Below are 17659 nucleotides of genomic sequence, written 5' to 3'. Positions count from 1 at the left end.
CAGGAAATTGAGCAATCACACTGATGGCGAGACATGTAAATTTAGCGTGCAATGTAATGAACATGTGATATGAATAAAAAATCTACATTATTATATTTTTTATTATTATGTTTCATTTTTAATTATTAATAACAAATAAGTTATAATTTATATTATATTACAACATTTTTTAGATATTTATATAATACTAATATCGTTTCCATTTTATTTAACTTGCATTAAATACATTAAAAAATTTATGTGTCATATATATACAGGGTGGTCCTCGTAACGGTCGCCACGATTTTTAAGGCACTTACAATAATCTAACAAAAAAATGTTTCAAACAAAAATTGTATAGCTTGAAGGGGGCCATCAGATGATGGCAATGATTTGACCTTGGAGTCATTTGAAGGTCACGTAAAGGTCACCGTCAATTTCTTAAATGGAACTCCCTATTTTTTATTGCATATTCTTGTAGCTTATCTCGAGGGCTTTCCAAAACACTATAATAAAATATTTTTCCTTCAAGTACTTTTTGAGTTATAAGGCTTGAAATCATTTCTTAATTTTACATAAACCGTAAAATATCTTGTAAAATATTCATTTTTCGATTATCTTACCTTAATACTTTTATGTACAAAATAATGAGAGAAATCAATTAGTGTAAAGAAAACACATAGTTGTTTCAAAGAAAAAATATGTAATTTGCAATTAACAATTATATATTTTTTTCTTAAAAATAACTATGTGTTTTCTTTACACCAATTGATTCCTCTCATTATTTTGTACATAAAAGTATTAAGGTAAGATAATCGAAAAATGAATATTTTACAAGATATTTTACGGTTTATGTAAAATTCAGAAATGATTTCAAGCCTTATAACTCAAAAAGTACTTGAAGGAAAAATATTTTATTATAGTGTTTTGGAAAGCCCTCGAGATAAGCTACAAGAATATGCAATAAAAAATAGGGAGTTCCATTTAAGAAATTGACGGTGACCTTTACGTGACCTTCAAATGACTCTCCAAAGTCAAATCATTGCCACCATCTAATGGCCCCCTTCAAGCCATACAACTTTTGTTTAAAACATTTTTTTGTTAGATTATTGCAAGTGCCTTAAAAATCGTGGCGACCGTTACGAGGACCACCCTGTATATATATATACAGGGTGACCCATTTTAACTTAGGCAGCCAAATAACTCGAAAAATAAGCAAGATAGAGAAAAATGTTTTAGATAAAAGTTGTATGGTTTCGAGGGGGCCATAAGATGGTATCATTGGTTTGACCTTGAAGAGTCATTTGAAGGTCACGTGAAGGTCACTTCAATTTTTTTAAATGGAACATCCTATATATTTTTGTACATTCTTGTAGCTCATCTCGAGAGCTTTCCAAAACACTATAATTAAGTACATTTTCGTTAAGTACTTTTTGAGTTATGAGGCTTGAAATAATTTCTTAATTTTACATAAACCGTAAAATATCTTGTAAAATATTCATTTTTCGATTACCTTACCTTAATAGTTTTATGTACAAAATAATGAGAGGAATCAATTGGTGTAAAGAAAACACATAGTTGTTTCGAAGAAAAAATATGTAATTTGCAATTAACAATTCCATATTTTTTCTTAAAAACAACTATGTGTTTTCTTTACACCAATTGATTCCTCTCATTACTTTGTACATAAAAGTATTAAGGTAAGATAATCGAAAAATGAATATTTTACAAGATATTTTACGGTTTATGTAAAATTAAGAAATTATTTCAAGCATCATAACTCAAAAAGTACTTAACGGAAAGGTACTTAATTATAGTGTTTTGGAAAGCTCTCGAAATAAGCTACAAGAATGTACAAAAATATATAGGGTATTCCATTTAAAAAAATTGAAGTGACCTTCACGTGACCTTCAAATGACTCTTCAAGGTCAAACCAATGATACCATCTTATGGCCCCCTCGAAACCATACAACTTTTGTCTAAAACATTTTTCTCTATCTTGCTTATTTTTCGAGTTATTTGGCTGCCTAAGTTAAAATGGGTCACCCTGTATATATATATATATATATATATATATATATATATATATATATATATATATAATTATTTGATCTATATTTAATATAGATATAAAAATATTAATAAATTTTTTAATTCAATTTCGTGCATTTAAATAATGCAAACTAAATAATATGAAAACAATAATAATATTGAAAATATCTATAACATCAATTGATTATTATTATTGTAAATGAAAAATGAATTTTTTGTCCCATTACATGCACATATAATATTTTATATTTTACTGCAACAATTGCATACTCCGCCCAATTAGTAAAATAATTAGTATACTTACATCGAGCCTTTGGCTACGGTCATGTTGAGATTCTGTAAGATTTGATTCGGATTCTTAGTGCTGCCATAAGTCTTGAAGGCATGCCTAACGCTAACGGCTTGCTGACGATTCCAGGTGGGGTTGTTCAGGCCCGGCGACGCCAGGACGGTGCTCGACGTCACCGTCGTCAGGTCCACGTTGGTATCCGTGTTGTTTTGCATCGTCGTCGCGTTCGTGAGACCCGCGGCACCCGCACCTCCGTCGCTGGAACACGAGCGAGCATGACATTAACGAGAGCGCGCATTTTCAGAAATCGCACGCGCGATTACCGATGCAGAAGGATGTCACAAATCGCATGCGACGTCTTGTGCAATCTTATATGCGATATCAATGCGCGGAGATTTCTTTGCGCGATCGCTCGCAAGGTGCTTGTGATGCGTCGCGTACAATCGTGATGCAAAAAATGTTTTCGAGGTGAGGCTAACTGCGATTCTCTGTAAATGCTTCTTTCTGAAATTAATGCAATTCGATCGAAAATTATGGGGACAATTTTTTTCATCTTCAAAACTATATCTCTGAATTTTATGGAAGAGAGAGAGAAGTGCTGGAATTTTATACGGAAAATTGCAACGCTGTGTCAAAACACGTGTCCACTCTCTTAAAAAGAAATCCAAAAACGCGCCTGCGAAATTATCGCGTATTACACGCACCATGGGAAACGATTCTGCAAATCTCGATGCGAATTGCACGGTACATAGAAAGAGCGACGTGAGTTACGTAATAGACGCGCGGCTTTCTTTTCGCTGACGCGCGTGGCAATTCATTGGGCAATATGTGGACGGGCGCTCATGTGTATCCTCTGGATGATATACACAGGTGTATATGTACATACGTGCACACGTGCGTGTGTATAGAGATGCACACGCATCGGCGCGGTCAATGAGCATGAATTCTCGCGATTTCTGTTTCACTCGTTGTTTCACTGATCTTATTTCGCGATTTTTCTTTCCTTCAGAATGAGCTCTCTCTTGCGCGAACATGCGAATATTGCATTCTTCATGTTTTGTAGCTAATAAAGTTAGAGAATGCGAGTATTACACTTGTTGGAGTGTAAAATGCTATCTCTTAATATGAATATAAATATAAACTTTATATAAAAATTAATTTAAATTATAACAATAAATTATAAAATTGAATTAGGATTGATTTTCAAATTCATATTTTTGTTTTCTTTAATAATTAATTTAAATAATTATTTATGCAGTTGCACATTTTTCGCTTCAAATTTATTATTACCATTTTTTTGATAAAACAGATTTTGTTTTGATTTTTGTCCAGAAAAAGCATGTGTTTTCATTCTATTCAAATAACGATAGACTTGTCTCTTATTGCTTGATGCACTTATTTTTCAGAATTAGAAGTAACGTTGTTACAAAACTTGTTTATTGCACAAACTTAAATCATTGTATATTGTACAAACAAATCAACTTAACAATTGATTGTCAATAATTTAAATAAATTATTATCTTTGAATTATTTGTAAAATAATATGCTATATGCTATGTGTGTCGCTGGATATACAAACGAATTTATATAATGGCCTTTACAAACATCGCATTGCAAAACTCATGTTTTTCTGAGAAATTTTTGTAATATTAATCCATTAGATTACTACGCATTAAACGCGTGAAGGGGAATGGTTTAGCAATGTTTCAACGTATATAATTATTACGAGTCATAGTTGTGAACATATGAAATGTATAAAAACTATATCGCGCGAGTCTAAAAAAGCTAAATTTGTGTTGCAATCGCGCGTGAAAAATTTTGCGATGTTACACGTGAAGAGATATTTCACAATTAGAATGAGAAAATAGATAGCTTTTAAATCTCAAATTTTAAATAATAAAATTAGTGTTAAGTTATTGAAATAACAAAAATACATGTAATATTACATATAATTCATTTCATCAATCATCTCTGTGTGCAGTTGCAGCAGACTCAAATTGGCCTTTGTTGTACTCGAAGAAATTAAAAAATTAAATGTTGATTATTCTTTTATATAATATTTTATAATTACTTTTTTTATCAAGTTAATTGACTCTATTTGATTCTACAATCAAAATAACATCACACCCATGTCGATTTGTGGCAATTTATCGTCCCGCAGCAAAAGATAATTATTTCGCAAGTGGTGAATGGCTTGTTAACGGTAAATAAGAAGATTATAAGAAGCGACTTATTATTTTTAATATTAATGCACAAATATTTACTGTTAGGAATAATTGAAGGAATCTAACAATTTTAATACAATGAAGTATATAAAACTTAATTGGGACAGACAATTATAAAAGATATTTTGTCTTGTGACCTGAAATCGCATCAAATTGCATGTATACGTGCGTTTAGCAAGAAGCGCAGTTGCGGCAGTAAAATGTTTCGTTGCAACAGAGTGGTATATTTCAAAATATATGTGCTGACATACTTTTTGATTCTTGCATACTAATCTGCATACTAATCTGACAAATAAATTCTAAGAATCAAAGAAAGAGAGAAAAATAATATAAATATTTTTGCAAAAAAAGAAATAAAAACGTATATACAACATCAAGATGTAAATGATACTAGTAATCACTAAGTATTATTTACAACGACTATGTTAATTGAACGATGAAGTGTTGTGACATTTAATATATGTATTTGTGTAATAGAGATATTCAAAACCGTGCATAAAAAGAGAGAAACACCTTTGTTGATCAGCCTGTTCTTGCGAGCCAATTTCGGTGACCAATACAGAATTCGATGATTTATCGCCGACTCGAGCCGCATGTTGTATAATTTTCGTTAATCTGAACGTAAAATGATTTAACATTGATATGCCTGCCAGAGAGATACTACTATGTTACATTTAGGATTAGCGATAGGTTGAATCCAGTTGCCGATTTCCGAAGTTACCAATTTCCTTTTAGTCGGAATGATCGAAATTCTTGCATTTCAAATTTATTTCAATTAAAAAGTTATCTTATTGAGCATATTGCTACCAAAGGAAATCTTTTTCATGTAGCACACGCATATAAAGAAACCTTAACAAAAAGCTTCCCCTACACAATTAAGATAGTTTTCTAATAAATTTTTTCAATTTAATAAATCTCTTTCTAAATAAATCACATGTATCAAAAGTTTAACAAATTTATACAACATATATTTGCTGAGAGTTAATATAAATATAAACACGATGCAATTTGTCAGAATTAAATTAAATGAAATGATTTCTAAGACGTCGTGATTTCTTTCAGTAGCAAGTTCTTTTCGGAATTAGAATTAAATGAGAAAATTTTTATTTGAACCCATCGCTATAGAATCGTGAAGGATCCTTTTACCGATTAGTTTTTACTCGCTGCTTAAGTTCGATGGCAGGTAATTCTAACGGTGTGGACGATTTGTCGCGCCGTTTGCATCGCTTGAACTCGCGTCTATGGAAGAAAAGCATCTCACGCTGTTGCAAATAATCATCTTAATGTGATGTGTTAACCTTCGTATTTTCTAAATCGTATGATAGGCTTGACAAATAGCTAGACTTTCTAGCAATTTTTATTCAATTTAGTATGCAATTGCAATGTTTTATTAAAGTACTTTGTGACGGAAAATATAAAATGTATTAATATAAATGTGTTAATATAAATTTGTAACTATTTAACAATTTTTAATTTTTAAAGTATATTTAATAATTTTATATATATATATATATATATATATATTTAAATAGTTTTCGATAATTAATTAAATAAATATACATGAAAATAATCATAATTTTGCACGATTAATAAAAAATAGTTTTGATCACGTATTTAATTTTATATGTTTAAGTAAAGAACACGAAGGTTAAAATATCGGTGAAGTTATCGTTACCGGTTTTCATATATCCGTGATACAAATTTAGATCTGGCTTTGGTCGTGGGTGGACACGATTTGACATCCCGTTTGCGTCCCATGATTGTACTTGGTCTGCGAGAGGAAAAGCATATGATTCCTGTAGATACGAAAATAGTAATCGCATCTTGAAGCAATCAAGCGTTTGAATTAGCTTTATCCGTGATGCATATGTTTTCTTTCAGCTTTAGTTTTACTGTCATAAAGATACAAGCTCGGAATCGAAAATACTCCCTCAGTAATTTACAGTTACTTAGTTCGTTTATGTTCGTTTTATGAGAGATAGAAATACTTGTACATTTCTTTATGATATTAAAAATTTTATTTATAATCTATTGTATTCATTTTTATTAAGAAGAGAGAGAGAGAGAGAGAGAAAAGAGAGAAGAAAGAGAATTATAAGTGAGTATCGAATTTGATTGTTCATACAATACTATGTTTCGGAATAAAATAAACTTGTTCGGTAAATCAATTACTCGATTCATCGAGGTTGCATTTACTTATTTTCAGACCTCAAGTCTTTATCTATTCGCACATCGATGCTTGTTAAAACATTATGGAGATCGATCTAGCACATAATTGTCGCAATGAACATAGAATAATGGTGTCATATTCGTTTTTACACTTTAATAATAATTATATATATATATATATATATATATATATATATATATGTATGCAAATGCATTTATGTTTCAGTTAGAGGAGAATTATCTGTGAAGAATATTATCTAGAATTATCTGTTTTTTATATTTTGAATATAAGAAATAAATGGCCAAAATTAATTAGAATTTTATCGAGAGATTGCCATTGCATTTGCGGAAGAAACAACATTAATAGATTCTTAGATTCACGTGCATCATATACGCGTGAAAAAAAGACGCGTTTAAGGAGAAGAAAAAGTCGGTATTCGTGTTGCTTCCACTTTAATAATAATAATTGTATCGAACTTTGCGCAGTGTGATTTCTTGATTAAACTCGACTGCCCGTGCGAATCGTCATGCCGATGTGACAGCGAAAGTTGTCACGGTATTGCGTATTCTTGCGTAGTTAGTGGTGCTGCACCGATGTCGGAGTTCAGCGTCGCCACCGGTGTCATTTTAATACTGCATAAGTCTAAGACAATGTGGTCACGGCCGCGCATAGATAGTCGATCAACGCGGCGTACGAACGTAGAGAGGATACCATGATTTTTCTTGCCGCGTGAAGTCCATTCGTCCGTTTTATTATGGTCATAAAGAATGGTCATTAAGTCATTAATGCGAGAATCTTTTCTATATACTTTGAATTGATAATACTTTGCAGTTATAGTTCGATTGATCTTCTATTTCGATTTATTCTTACAAGAATGGTTGGAAGCTGCGGTAATATATTGTATTTGGACAATTGCGATCAAATTGAGTTAATTTTTGTTTACGTCTTCGCCAATAGATTACTTATTATGCAGCTATGAATTAATTTTCGATAATATTTCCGAATATACAGAATATTTAATTGTGCATAAGCATCATTAATAAATGAAATAATTAATCGATCTTGATATTTTTTATCAGACATATATATATATATATATATATATATATATATTAAGTAAATAATTAATTAAAATCTTATAATATAGATTTTTTATAAGAAATTAATATTTATAATATTTCTTATTAAAAGTAAGCAATATGAACATTTGTAATTCAAGAGAGTTCGTAGATGTAACTACATGAATTTTACATTACCGAGCATTACGTCAAAAAAGCCAAGAATAGAAAAGCGCAAAAAATTGCTCTATTCACTCAAACTTATAATATTTCGCGATTTTTATTCTCGACGTACATACACGTTATCGTTCTAATTAAAACGCACATTTTAATCGCGATCAGGGACGCATGATTATCTCGCTCGATCACACAACATAGATCTCTGATCTATTACAAGGCGGTTAGTCGTTCAGTAATTCCGTATAAAAGCGCGATGACAGCTGATTGATGCGGTTTAATAATCGCAAGTGAGCAGCGTTGTTCCTCTCATCGACAGCGCGATCGATTCCATCGTGACAGATATTATTATCATTATCATTTGTTGTCGTGAGATTGCAATAAATCGTAACTACCGATCGTCCATTAAATCTGGTGGTGCATAAACGCGTTTGCCTCGATATAAACGGTAAGATGGACACGTACGCGATTTATCGTTTGCAAAATGACACTGTGCGAGTATCTGTCTATCATATCGTTCTGCAATGCTTAGATATCGATTGCGTAAATGCGGCATTACACGGACATAGACTTAAACTTTGATCAGGGTTATACACCCTTTTCAAGGTTGTGCTACTTATCATGTGATTTGTGTGATGTTATATATATATTTATACATTATATATTTTTATCGGATATATGATACTCTTTTTTGTTCCATCGTGTATACAACAGAAAATGATAATTAAAAATACTTAAGAAATTATATGTAATAATAATGACGTAATCTACTTAGCGCGCCGAAAGCTTATATGATAGAGGAGACCAGGGACAAAAGTAACATTTTTTGTATTATAGGTCACTAATTAATTATCGTTAGAGATATAAAAAAAAAAGATTATATGTTAAAAAACTCCATTTATTGCTCTATTATTATACCTATGTTTCAATCAAATGATAAATATTTAAAAAGTTATTATAGCTTTTCGCAAGTACGTTGATTGTTACTTTTGTCCTGGGGGCCGGGGACGAAAGTAACATAGTCTGCGGATGAAAGTAACAGTTTTTATTTTCGGGAAAATAAAATAAATATGCCTTTTTTCAATTTAAGGCAACTTTTATTATATATATATATATATATATATATATATATATATATATATATATATATATATATATATAATCTTTTATTAAGCAAAATAACTTTTATTATAAATTTGTATTATATTACATTAAAATAAAAAATAAAATAAATATTTATTTTTATCATCTTTAAAAAACTTAAAAGAAATAATCTTCGTTAAGCAAAATAATTATAATAATATTATAAAATAATTATACTTAATATCACACCACAGTTTTGTACTTTTTTAAGTCTAAATAATAGTTTAATTCTAAATAATAGTGTAAAAATTGTATGATAACTACTTATACAAAAGAGATTGGTATCTATTCCGAATCACAATTTTGACATACGTAATAAAAATCGTCTTTGGTACAGTTATTATGGGACCAGCCCTTATACTTTAAGCATTGAAACATGTTACTTTCGTCCACAGAGTGTCGTGTTACTTTCGTCCCCAAACACATTTTTTAGAATAAAAGTATTATAACCTAAATATGATGCAAGACTTAGCCAAATCAACTATAAAAACTTATGAATACATTTTAGAAGAATACACCGGCAAATAATTACGTCAATATATACACTTTAATTAGGCATAGATACAAAAAAACTAAAACAAGAAATACTTAGGTGAATAATGCAAATATACTAATTTCACTCCTGCATGTGCAAAGGTGAATAATGCAAATATACTAATTTCACTCCTGCATGTGCAACCGGCACGATCGTTCTACAACAATTAGCTGAAAAGGAAGAGAATCGGGGCGTACGCGTTTGACTATACAGTACAAATTATTCAACATATTGTGTAGTTTAGTAGGAGGCTTTTGTTACTTTCATGACGCTGTTACTTTTGTCCCCGGTCTCCCCTACTAACATTTCTTTAATTATTTTCTCTAATTATTTTTCTAACTATTTGAATATGATTTTGTGGGGAAAAACATTACATTCATAGTAAATTTACAACGATTTTATCGGTATGCAATAGTTTATGCAGTATCGTAAAGCAAGGCCAAGTATATAAAAAGTAATTGGCCGAGTGATTATGTTCATGACGTGTGTTGTTGGGACGTTATCAAATAACTTATTTTTACGTTAAGAAACACGTGGTTACTTTTTACCTTTTTCAAGCACATTAAAATTTTTCATAAAATAAATAATGTATGGAAAAAATATTTAGAAGAATATTTAAACTTTAACGTTTTGTTTCCTTCTAAACGAGAAATCTTTATCTTTTCGCCGACAATAGAGAGTATAATACAGTTATTCTGTATACATACAGCTTTTTAATTATAAAAAATAAAATTATAACATATAATTACTCTTTCTATGTTAATATATATTGAATATAGATTTTACATATTATATATACATTTAATTTATTTTTTAAAATATATAACACAGCATTTAAAGTATTCGTTATGTTATTATATATTTACTAAGGATAATTAATTACTTAATGATTTGTATATATATGTATATATATTGTTTCTATTTGATTATATTTCATATCGTGCTGACACAACGGAATAATTAATAATAAATTAATAATTGACTTTTTTAATGTAGTAAATATTACAATATTCGACATTTATATTTTAAACAATTTTATAATATATTTCACAATTTATTTTATGATTAATACATAATTTATAATAAATATTAAAAAAATATTTTAATAATACTTTATAGTTCCAAAATGAATTGATAATTGGTGCCTTTTGAAGTATTTTTTTACTAAGAAAAAGGGATACAATATATAAATACAATTTCTTCAAATTATAATAATAAATTATAAATAATAAATAAATAATAAATTATATTATATTACAAAATTATGTAACCTTTCCAATGATACACTTTAACATTAGTAAGGAAGATTTGTCCTGAAAGACAACTAAGTACCTAAACGGTTTTGTAACGATTTTTTAAGGTGAATACCAAATTTTTGTTTTATAGCGAGAAACGTCAAATACATATAAGTATGTTTTTTAGTTTTTTGTTTTCTTTTCTACTTATTGCATACAGCTTGAATATTTTTTATGTACTTGGCTTATTTTGCCCTTTTTCTTAGTTTAGAATTACATTAAGTAGTTAAGATCCGCAATTAAGACAAGCTTGTCGCTAAGTTTGCGTAAATCCATCGTGTTGACTTAAACGTTTGCTAATATCTTACTTATTAATGTCAACGAAACCACGCTGATTAGAATTCAAAAATCGAAGTGTAGAATTGTTACACAATACGACATTCCGACCGAAAACATGGAGCGAGGATATGTATGAAAAGATTGTTTTCTAAGTCATGGTCGAAATGCGAATCTAACGGCGAAAATCAAAGTGTAAAAATTATCCTCGCGATATATTTATTCCATTTTTCAAGAAAATTTTAACGGATTGGTCGCGTTTCTTCTTTACGTCTCTTTTAACATGTCTTGAAATTTTTTTTTAAAGAATACTTGAGGATATTTTTTATGTTATATGCATAAAAAGAGTATAAACTCAAACATGAAATTGAATTAATTTTTTTAAAGATAGTGTCAATTTCTATCACTCTTTTCCTTCTCTCTCTATTTTCTTTATTTATACATATAATATAGAAAGAGATCTTAGAAATCATAACACGAATGCTTAATCGAACAATTGATTGAGTGATGTCATGGTTGAGTGGTTTAATTCTCGAAATGTTACTTTACAAAAATAAATTAGATTAAAATATGATTTAATTTGTGTGTGTGTGTGTGTGTGTGTGTGTGTGTGTGTGTGTGTGGCAATTACTTTCAATTAAAATTACTTTCAATTAAAATGAGATTGTACTAAACATATATTGTGTGATGCACTTTTTTACCAGGAGCACCTGTCTATCGTGCGTTGTAATTTGCTATTTTCGAACTCGATGTGCATTACGCAGATGAAAGGCTAATATAATTAATCCCACGCGATTAATCTCGCTAATTTAATTAATTCCTCTTCCTTCTTCTCTCCACTTTCACTTAACACGCGTTTAATTTAGATGAAAACTTTCTTGTTTAAGTCCAAGATTTTTGTGCGTCATCTCTTTTTTTCAATTTGTTTCGTGGATTTTATATTTTTTGAGAATGAAAAATGTAAAATTTATTCCGTTTAATTATTACTCTACTTAATTATTATCCTGCTTATTATTAGTTGTGCAATTATCTCGTATATTTATTTGGATTTATTAATATAAACTATAGAAATTTTAATTGTATGTTATAATCCTTTCTTGTTGTTTAAATGTATAAGCGTGATGCGTCAGCAATTTCGTTATGTTCGATGTTTAAGGGTACGTGCGATGATTTTTTAATTACTCGACCTCACACATGAAATGGCCTTGAAAGTTTATCGGTCGAGAGACATTTAACCTGAATCGAGTCCGAAAACTTTGCAAATATAGCTTGTTTTGCAATCGATAAACTCCCTAATGGCATATAAATTGGAGATTATGAATTTATAACATTAGTATAAAGAATAGTCTACTAATTCACCTCTTCGTCTAAATTACATATAAAGTAAATTTGAAAAAGAGAAATGCAGAAATGTGAATTATGCTTTCCGTTATTATAAATATATGATATTTAATTATATTCAAAATATACAGGTTAATGTTCGAGTTAATATTTGACAATTGATTGATAGACAGATCTAGATAATGACGGTTACTTATGATGCCTATATTAGGTTCTTCTTAAATTTTAGCAGTTACTTAAAATAAATTACTCAAATTTACGCGAACAAAATTAATATCCGAAAGGTTTATAACGTTTTTTTGCACGCGCAGTTATTATATTAATTATGTACAATTTGCTCCTTCGAAATTCGTCGAACATGTGTTTGATAACGAATTATACTCTTTTTATTCTATTACGGATTTTATAATTCTATGTGTAAGCTTCTATGCATCCACATTTATATAATTATAATGTAACGGCGCCTTATTTTTCTTAGTGAGTTGCTCATTCGCGACGACTATATAATCGCCTGCGTGTGTAAGCTGTGTGTAACCTTTTCACGAGGAAATAAAACAGTCGAATTAAGTTCGAAAGTGAAACTTTGCGGCTTACACGAAATGTAGTAAGTACGCTATTGTATATCTGTTATCTGGAGATGTGTGACGTCAAAGGCGAGAAAAATGCCGACTAACTTAAAGTAATTTTCGTAACTTCCGACTATGAAAACAGCAATAAAATAATTTCAATAAAGCAATCTTATAAATTCTTCTAGAAAGAAGAAATGAGAAAGAGAGACAAAATATATAAATTGGATAAATATGTAATGACGTTTGTTAAAATTATTAAAAAATCCTTCTATTTTCTTTGATTTCCTATGAATCACTTTGACGATACTTTTTGAACATCCCGCACGTTTTTCAAAAATAATTTTCGAAATGGCATTCTTGGTTACACACGGTATGTTTACGTTACACACCGTCTATGCGTACGCGTCTTATGTAAGAGCGACGGTACACAATGTCGTTTATGTCTCGTCGGACCCCGGGGGTTTGGAGAACGCTTCGTTTGGTCCCGCCTCGCTCATTTCGACGCTTCCAAGTCGACGTCCACCACGTTTATCGCGTTGCACCACTTTCGCTTTAATATCCGCACCCGCGACTGACCTTGGCACATTTCCAGTACACCGTCACGGATTCCGCTCGCGATACCGCACGTTGGCCGCGCGATTTTCGAGCGTGACTCAAATGACCAAGCGACGCGTCCGACCTTCGCCGGGTGGATTTCTTTTATTGTCTTGCTATTTCTTTCTTCATTTCGTCGCGTCTTCGATCGGGTGCGATTCTGTCTCGTTCTTGTCATCCTGCTCGGAGTCGCGCCGACGATGACGACAATTCTTTGCATAACGTGAATCGAAAGAAGAAGATGCTGTTCACGTTCGATATTATCTTCCGCGATTGATAGACAAATATTTAAAACTTCGATTACACAGGCCACCAAAATATCATATATCATTCTCTCATTGCTCTTTTATTGTTATTCATTTATCTTGGAAAGTCGTTTATTTTGCAGATAAAGTTTATCTTCCAATCGCGTTGAATATTCATGAAGGAGAGACTTTTTGAAATTTATCTGATTTATCGAATAATATTATTGAGTGACACTTTTGAAGAAAATTTTTGATGATTGATATTACCTGGATAAAAATACAGCATGGATATATATTTTCAAAAGAGAGGATCGATTAATAATAATACTTTCAACATTCAGCGCCAAATGAAACGATGAAATGTAGAACTCTTGATACTCCATCCAAATAGACAGAAATATTGATGCTCTTCATTCAGCTTTGGATACCAATCAAGTCGATTTCTATTGCGTAACGTGTGTATATTCATTCGCCTAGCGACATAATGCTTATTGCTTTTTTGCGCTACTTTTTCATCTATCGACAATTTTAATTGCGCCATGCCGTAACCCCTTCGGGATATGTAGCGTGAATCTGCAGGCTTCTACTGACAACTGAGGACACGTAAACACTTTGATCTTGTACTTTGAACCGTCAGTGTGTCCTTGAGGCAATTCCACGCGATTCTTGCTGAATCTAAATCTAGCGAAACCTAGCCATTCTCGATTGATCGATCACATTCCATTTGATTATTTTGCAGATTCTCAATGTGCAGACATAGAATAAAGTTATTTGTAAACTCGAGAGACCTCCAAAAATTACGTTCGTAGATATGTATATAAGAAATAAAATAACTTAGATATAGTTATATAGTTATTATAAATACAACTGAATAAGCAGTTCTTCAGTGCAGTTGCATCAGATGATTCAGTGCAATTAAAAATACTTGACCGTATTACCCTTTCCAAGAGGATAATTTCTCGGAACGTGCATACAATCAATACAATATCTACATACAATATCCACAATAATCTTATCGTTCAGCTTTTTCCGAAAATTTAAATTAGACGGTGACAAACAAGTTACAAAAAACAGACTCATCTTTTTTTTATTCATTTTTATATTTATATTTGCAATAGGAATACATTACCTTCATACGCAATCTTCATCATAAAACAGTAGTTGATTCGAATATTAATATAATTATTGTTGCTTTGCAATGTTATTCATATTCATTAAAAAATTATATTCATATTAATAAGTGAATAGAATTAATGAATAATATTGCAAAGCAACAATAAATGGAAATGTGTCATTTAGAGCACTCAACATAAATAAAATATTAGAATAATCAATTTAGAGGAAATAAGAAACATCTCTGATTCATCAAATCGTTGGTTATATAATAATTCTTATTACATATTGTAATTTATGTATTAGAAAAACAAACGTTAAAAGTAGAAATCTTAGATGTAGCAACCGCGGAAAAATTTTGAAAAACAAGAGTATACATATTATTAAAATAATATAATCGTATAAAAAAATTTGTAAATAAAGTAACGATGATAATAAAGTATGAAAAATTATATTAATAAAATTATATAAAAATTTAAAAAAATAAAAAAATTATATAAAATTTATATATATTAGTTGCACAGAGATAAGATCACCAATTAATTATAGAGATTATTTGTATCTTCAGCCATGATGAATATAAATGAATTTCTTATAATAAAAATCGATTTGCAATTTGTGCAAAACAATTAAATTACTAAGAAGACGGTAAGCGAAGTGCAGCGAGTAATATTCCTACGACAACAAAATGATATTTTTCTTTTTTAATAATTCTTTTTATAATAATTCTGACACTTAGCTTTTAACTAAAGAGAATGCATTTGATTAAAATAAGATTAATAATGAGAAGATAATATTACGCGTTCTTATCGAATATGAATATAATTTTTTTATTTTATATGTCTTATTGTCAGTGCGTATCATCGAAATCTTTTTTTATTTCTCTGTCATTGTCAGTGAAGGTTCATTTGCATGAACGGAAGGATTTTAAAATGACATCATTACAATACAATAATAAATGAATAGTTTCTCAAGAGTTTCTAGTAAATTCTTTACTTATGTATCTCGTTTATTTTTATTCTTAATATTCCGCGTTTCGCGTTATTTACAGACGATTATATACTCGGGAAATATAATTCACACGCAAATATTTGGAGAACGGAACAAGCCACGTCGTTTCCTCTGTACATAAATACTATGCTCCGGTGGAGTTTCGCATGCGAATTCGTGCCGGCCGATGTTCTCAGGATAAACGTATGCGAAGAGGATATACACATAGAAAACGCGCAGAAAATCGCGGTTGTCGCGCGCAACCTGGAAGCAAAGGAGAAACAGGATTTGGCAATCTTCGGGGTTTTCACGAGAAAGCGTGCGAATATCGCGAGCTCGCGCTATCTCTGTCGCATCCGTTCGTCGCTATGTTTCAGACAATGCGCGAATTAATGTCCGCGAATTAATCTCTCCGTTTTGCAACTCGCGCTTCTGCAAGGCGCGAGCGAATTAGAACATATTTTTGCTTCCTTTTTCCAAGCGCCCAGCTCTCGTTATTGCACAACCGACGTGTTGCAATTAATATCGTTGCACAGATTTACCGAGAGATATCAAAGCTTATGTATTATATATGTTTTCCCGATCTATATTACAAATATAATTGTAATTTATTCGAAAAATTTATGTAATCTTCTCCTTGTGTGTAACGCGTTATGTATTAAATTATATAAATTTAATAGAGTTCTATATTTCTCTTTTCGTACTCTATTTTACGTTAACACGTTTCCAAGATTTTTCCTTCGATGACGAAATATATAAAGGAATATTTTGAAATTTTTTTACATCGTATCATGATAGATCTCCTCCTGGAGTATAAGCATCAAGATGAAAGTTACGACAGCGACTGCTACCTCTGACCTTATGTGCGCAGTTGCATCGCGAGAGATGAAACAATACTTGTGCCGCAGGTACGTTTAACTTGCGGATATACATTTTCCTCCTAATGCCGTCTAGAAAGTATATTTCTCTCGGTCTTTCACATCGCGGCTCGATATCGCCGTGGGATTTCTTCTTATTATGCCAGATATGTGATCGTCTATCTTCGAGAATGATTAATTAATCCGTCAGAAATATACTACAATCAACAATTATAATGTAAGTCAATGCACTTGGGATTATATCTTTCCTAAGAATATTTTTTATCATAATTTAGATCTTCTATGCAATATTCACAGTTCTGAGAACGTTAAATGTCAGTGACCATTAACGTTCAAAAGAATAGCTTAGATCACGTGTTTAATTAAATTCGTACGTATATATTTATAATTCTGAGAAATCCTAAATGTCTTTTTTTTATCAATATTTTTTTACTTCTTAAGATTATTTTTTATTATTTTTCTTAAAATTTCTTTTCTTAAAATTTATTATATTATTTCAAAAAGTCAAAGATTAATTATAAAAAGATAGGTCATACTGTCAAAACTTACTGTCAAAAAAATTAAAAAATGTATTTAAGAGAGAGATATTTTTTAATATAAAAATGCAAAGACCGAGAATTTAAATAGCTGATCTTTGCACGAAGTGATTTTTTTTTAGATTGATAAACATGAAACTCATAGTTTAATAAAAAAAATGTTATGCAACGAGTCAATCTCTAGTACAGTGGAG

General features: G+C 30.5%; 2 protein-coding genes across 4 annotated transcripts in view; both read right to left on the bottom strand.

The window, feature by feature from the left end:
* Window positions 1–17659, bottom strand: part of Snu (ABC-type transporter snustorr) — a 53285-nt gene that overhangs the window by 14931 nt on the left and 20695 nt on the right. For all 3 annotated transcript variants that reach the window (XM_083101122.1, XM_083101131.1, XM_083101140.1), the window contains one exon: window positions 2336–2578. In XM_083101122.1, the coding sequence (XP_082957248.1) occupies window positions 2336–2578 (243 nt within the window). The remainder of the gene's footprint in view (window positions 1–2335; window positions 2579–17659) is intronic.
* LOC145973985 (uncharacterized) lies at window positions 4971–6600 on the bottom strand. Its single transcript, XM_083103695.1, has 3 exons — window positions 6221–6600; window positions 5692–5784; window positions 4971–5160 (listed from the first exon to the last, which is right to left on the bottom strand). The coding sequence occupies exons 1-3, from the start codon at window positions 6301–6303 to the stop codon at window positions 4971–4973; spliced, it is 366 nt and encodes a 121-aa protein (XP_082959821.1). The 5' UTR covers window positions 6304–6600.

Source organism: Camponotus vicinus, unplaced genomic scaffold (assembly GCF_025532165.1).
Source record: "Camponotus vicinus isolate PSW18456_S1 unplaced genomic scaffold, iyCamVici1.0 SCAF_1, whole genome shotgun sequence".
In the NCBI taxonomy this organism is placed as follows: Eukaryota; Metazoa; Arthropoda; class Insecta; order Hymenoptera; family Formicidae; genus Camponotus; species Camponotus vicinus.
The sequence above is the reverse complement of the archived record's forward strand: the minus strand, read 5'-3'. Positions and strand labels throughout refer to the sequence as shown.

Bases quoted from the DNA above. Each gene is read 5' to 3' on its own strand.
- LOC145973985 (XM_083103695.1), bottom strand. From the start codon at position 6,303: ATGGGACGCAAACGGGATGTCAAATCGTGTCCACCCACGACCAAAGCC. The intron at 5,785-6,220 runs GTAACGATAACT...TTTCTTCCATAG, and splicing joins TCACGGATATATGAAAACCG to ACGCGAGTTCAAGCGATGCA. The intron at 5,161-5,691 runs GTAAAAGGATCC...TTTTACGTTCAG, and splicing joins CAGCGAGTAAAAACTAATCG to ATTAACGAAAATTATACAAC.